General features: G+C 45.4%; 1 protein-coding gene across 1 annotated transcript; it reads left to right on the forward strand.

Moving 5' to 3' along the window:
* The first annotated feature begins 1,997 nt into the window (after positions 1–1,997).
* On the forward strand, positions 1,998–3,095 carry LOC140951735 (uncharacterized). Its single transcript, XM_073401097.1, has one exon. It carries the CDS (start codon positions 1,998–2,000, stop codon positions 3,093–3,095), a length of 1,098 nt encoding a protein of 365 aa, XP_073257198.1.
* Positions 3,096–3,881: the final 786 nt, after the last annotated feature.

The following is a 3,881-nucleotide window of genomic DNA, read 5'->3' on the forward strand; positions in this document are numbered from 1 at the left end:
AAAAGATGCAGCCATTCAAGCATTAATGGCAGAAGTGGACAAGATTCCTGAGATTGGAAGTCCTCCTCGTGCACCTTTAGCCGTGGTGGATTTGCTCACTTGTCCCTTCCACTTGAAACCTCTCACTCGAAAAAAACCACCCGATGATATTGCAAAACAAGAAGTCTTGTTTTGCCCTGACCTAGATTGCCCCGTGTTCCTCTTTGGGAATCATCTCGATGCTTATGTACAAGCCCTGCATTACACACCACCCAGTCCAGATGTGGTGGAATGTTGGGACATTCTGCAATGTTTCTGCCATTTCACCCCTGTGCTGAAACTCAGTCAATCGGAAAGCAACCCCAATCGCTTGTACTTGAGCTGCAACAATTTCATGAAAGATTTGAGGTGCCCTTACTTCCAGTGGTTTGATGAACCCTTTACCAACAAGAATGCTGCGTGGCAAGATGAAATGAGATTTGAATTCAAACAGTTACCCGTGCCAGCCAGTCGAGAAGAAGCCAAACGAAAAGCCCAAGAATTGAAAGAAGCTTGCAAGAAAATGGCCTATCAACAGTACTTTACCGACCTGAAAGCAGATCTGGAGGAAAAAAAGAAAAATTTGATGAAAACAGGAGGCTGGGGCGTCCCGCGCGAAGACGGCGGTGGCGGCGCGCGCGAAGACGGTGGCGGCGCGCGTGAAGACGGCGGCGCGCGCGAAGGCGGCGGCGGCGGCCCGCGCAGAGGTTGCTCATCCATGTATTCGGGACTATCCAACTATGGTCCACCTTTGAAACTTCATGGAGTCTATTTTTGATGAGACATTGCCCTGGAAAAAGTTACCCCATTTTATTCAAGAACGTATTTATTGGCGAGCGATGGTCCACGCACGGAATGAGATGGGATGGAAAGCCTTGCATCAACAATTATGTCCATTAGAGGATCTACTATGTTGGGATTGTGGAAATAGATTGACGAGCATGAAAACATTTGAAAATATTCTTGTACTTAATGGGGACTTTTTGGGTTTGAATCAATTTCGATGTGAACATTGTAACCTGATGGGAAGACGAAAATTATATCGTGTAGCCTCTAGTCACGAAGGCATGTTTCCTCGAACTGATCTTCCTTTTTACAAAATCCATGTGTTTGGATATCTGGTGGAATCTATCTACCGTCCAAGAGCATGCAAGTATCATTATGATAGGTTATTGACCGGTTATCATGTATCTCACGGAATCATTGGAGACAAGACATTGACTCGATATTATGATGAGGACAATGAATATACGCGTCAATATCATATTTTTAGACCCGTCTTTTTATGGAATGAACTTCGAGCTAGTTTTGCGTAGAAAAAAAATGTATATAGTGAGTTGTTGATTAAAGTTTGTTTTTTAAAAAGAAAAAAAAATGTGGCGTCTTTTGCGTTGGCGTTTAATTCGTTTTCTTTGCACTCGTTTATTCTTAAAATATTCTCGCCAACCTGTTTTGCATAATTGGGGAGATCCGGTGGAAGTCTTTAAAGAGACGCAGGTCATCACTTGGGCTCGATTTGTCACGTATGTGGTGTGGCTCAAACAGTTTCCGTTGGCCAAAGAGTGGTATTTTACCATTGAAGATCAATTTGGGTCTCAATTACCCTCGTTCTTGGAGTTGATCCGATATTGGATAACATGAGAAAAGACGAGTTGGTGGTATTGTTATTTGCAAAAAACCAATTTCTCAGAGCAGGAACGCAATGGCTTCATGCTTTGCTGTGACGTCCCAGAGAACAAGTGCAAGCATTCTGAGAAGATAGGTCAAAGAAACATTGTATTGGAAAAAAAAAACTGTTCGGACATTGATATGGATGCACCTATCACGCCCAACAACGTTGAACTAGTTTTGCTGAAACTCAGAGAAAGAAGAGAAGGTACCATTTTTTTTTCATAAAAAAAAAAAAAGGAAGGTAGTGAAACATTGTTTTGCAAAAACTATTAAAGAAAAGGCCCTTAAGCCATCTGTGTCAGTGCGCTATGTCGTTAGCACGCGCTTACGAGGATCCCCATGAACAAGGGGCTTTGGGTGGGGTAGACCTCTTTGCCAAAGCCCACAAATTGAAAACTCCTCTAGCGCAACAAATTCTACAATCCGTGCTCAGTTATACGTTACACAAACCCCGACGGAGTCGTTTCCCTACCACTCCCACCCTGGTGTTTGACAGAGACGAACAATGGCAAATGGATTTGGTGGACATGCAAAAACTCAGTCGATGGAATAAGGGCAACAAATATTTGCTGACTGTGATTGATGTGTTGTCCAAGTATGCGTGGGCCATTCCTATCAAATCCAAAAACAGTAAAGAAATGATACGAGGGTTGGAAGGAATTCGCCGACAAGCCTCACCTCGACAACCACTCCGCGTGCAGACGGATCAAGGCAAAGAATTTTATAATGCAGGGGTGCAAGCTTGGTTCAAGAAACACGACTGGGATCATTTTTCAACGTATGGGGATAGTAAGGCCTCCGTGGTGGAAAGATGGCATCGCACGTTAAAACAGCGGATGTATCGCTACTTTACGGCGCACAATACGTTACGGTATGTGGACGTGTTACAACCGTTAATCCATTCGTACAATCAATCCTATCATCGGAGTATTGGCATGGCTCCGCATCAAGTCACGGAAAAAACCGTGCCCGAAGTTTGGGACAGACTCTACGGTAAGCGCTTACAACAAAAGACACCACCTCCCAAATGTCGGGTGGGTGATCGCGTACGCCTCAACAAGAAACATCGACCCTTTCAAAAAGGGTATCTACCTGGATGGACAGAAGAAGTGTTTGTGGTCACGCATGTACGTCGACATCCCATCGTGACCTATCGACTCAGTGAATGGGACGGTACGCCTATAAAAGGTACCTTTTACGAACCCGATGTGCAAAAAGTGCAAGTGTCGGATGACTCGTTATTTCGGGTCGAAAAAGTCTTGCAACGTAAAGGACGCAACGTGTTAGTGCGTTGGAAAGGGTGGCCGGCCAAGTACGATAGTTGGATTCCAGCCCATGGTGCGAAGAAAACAAACAAGACATCGTACAAAAAGAAGGGCACGGTTTCTGGACTCAATACCCACTGAAGCCAGTGACACGTCACCCTACATGGATGAGGTCGAGATGATGAAGTTCATTAACAAAGAAGCCGCGAAACAAAGACGAGCCAAAGTCAACAGAATGGCTGGGGTCGTCTTTGGTCAACAAGCTCTTCGTTCTTACACGGCAGCCCAAAAGAAACAACGTCGGCGCGCTGGTCGTCATCCACCCATGAAGAAGAAGAAAAAACCCCGCCAACCAAAAACTTGCTTAACGCTGATGGAATTAGCGCAGGCCTTTCCCAACATTGCTCGGCAAGTATGCTTTCATCCAAAACAATCAACCTTCAATTCCTTAGTGGGACGGGTTCCTCGTAGCAAACAGAAAGTGGCTCAGTGGCTATAAAAGGACTTCCACGCACCCTTAGACGAGTATCTTCATCATGAGTAAAATTCAACGTCTCACGCTCATCAGCGATCCAACCGACGAGTTTCCAAAAAATGCCAACAACAGTTTCAAGGTTCGTCTGCCCGAACGTCTCATCTTGCCGGGCGAGGGATGGCATGCCTCGTTGATGTCTCTGACCGTCCCGGATCAAGGACAGAGCAATGCCGTCATTGCCACGGATCCTCATACCGAAGTCGTCAAATTTAGCGTCACGTACTTGACGCGCCAATGGACAGATACGGGCAACCCATCCACTTCAGGGTATCTACGTTACAGTCTTAAGCCCAAGGAGTATACTGTGGAATTAGAAGATATTATGAGTGCCCAGCTTTCTGTGACCTCTGGCAATGAGTTTTGGTGACGCGTGATGCAAGAAGTGCACAACA

Source organism: Porites lutea, chromosome 1, assembly GCF_958299795.1.
Source record: "Porites lutea chromosome 1, jaPorLute2.1, whole genome shotgun sequence".
NCBI classification, from domain to species: domain Eukaryota; kingdom Metazoa; phylum Cnidaria; class Anthozoa; order Scleractinia; family Poritidae; genus Porites; species Porites lutea.

Excerpts from the sequence above, each read along its gene's own strand:
- LOC140951735 (XM_073401097.1), top strand. The coding sequence starts at position 1,998 with ATGTCGTTAGCACGCGCTTACGAGGATCCCCATGAACAAGGGGCTTTG.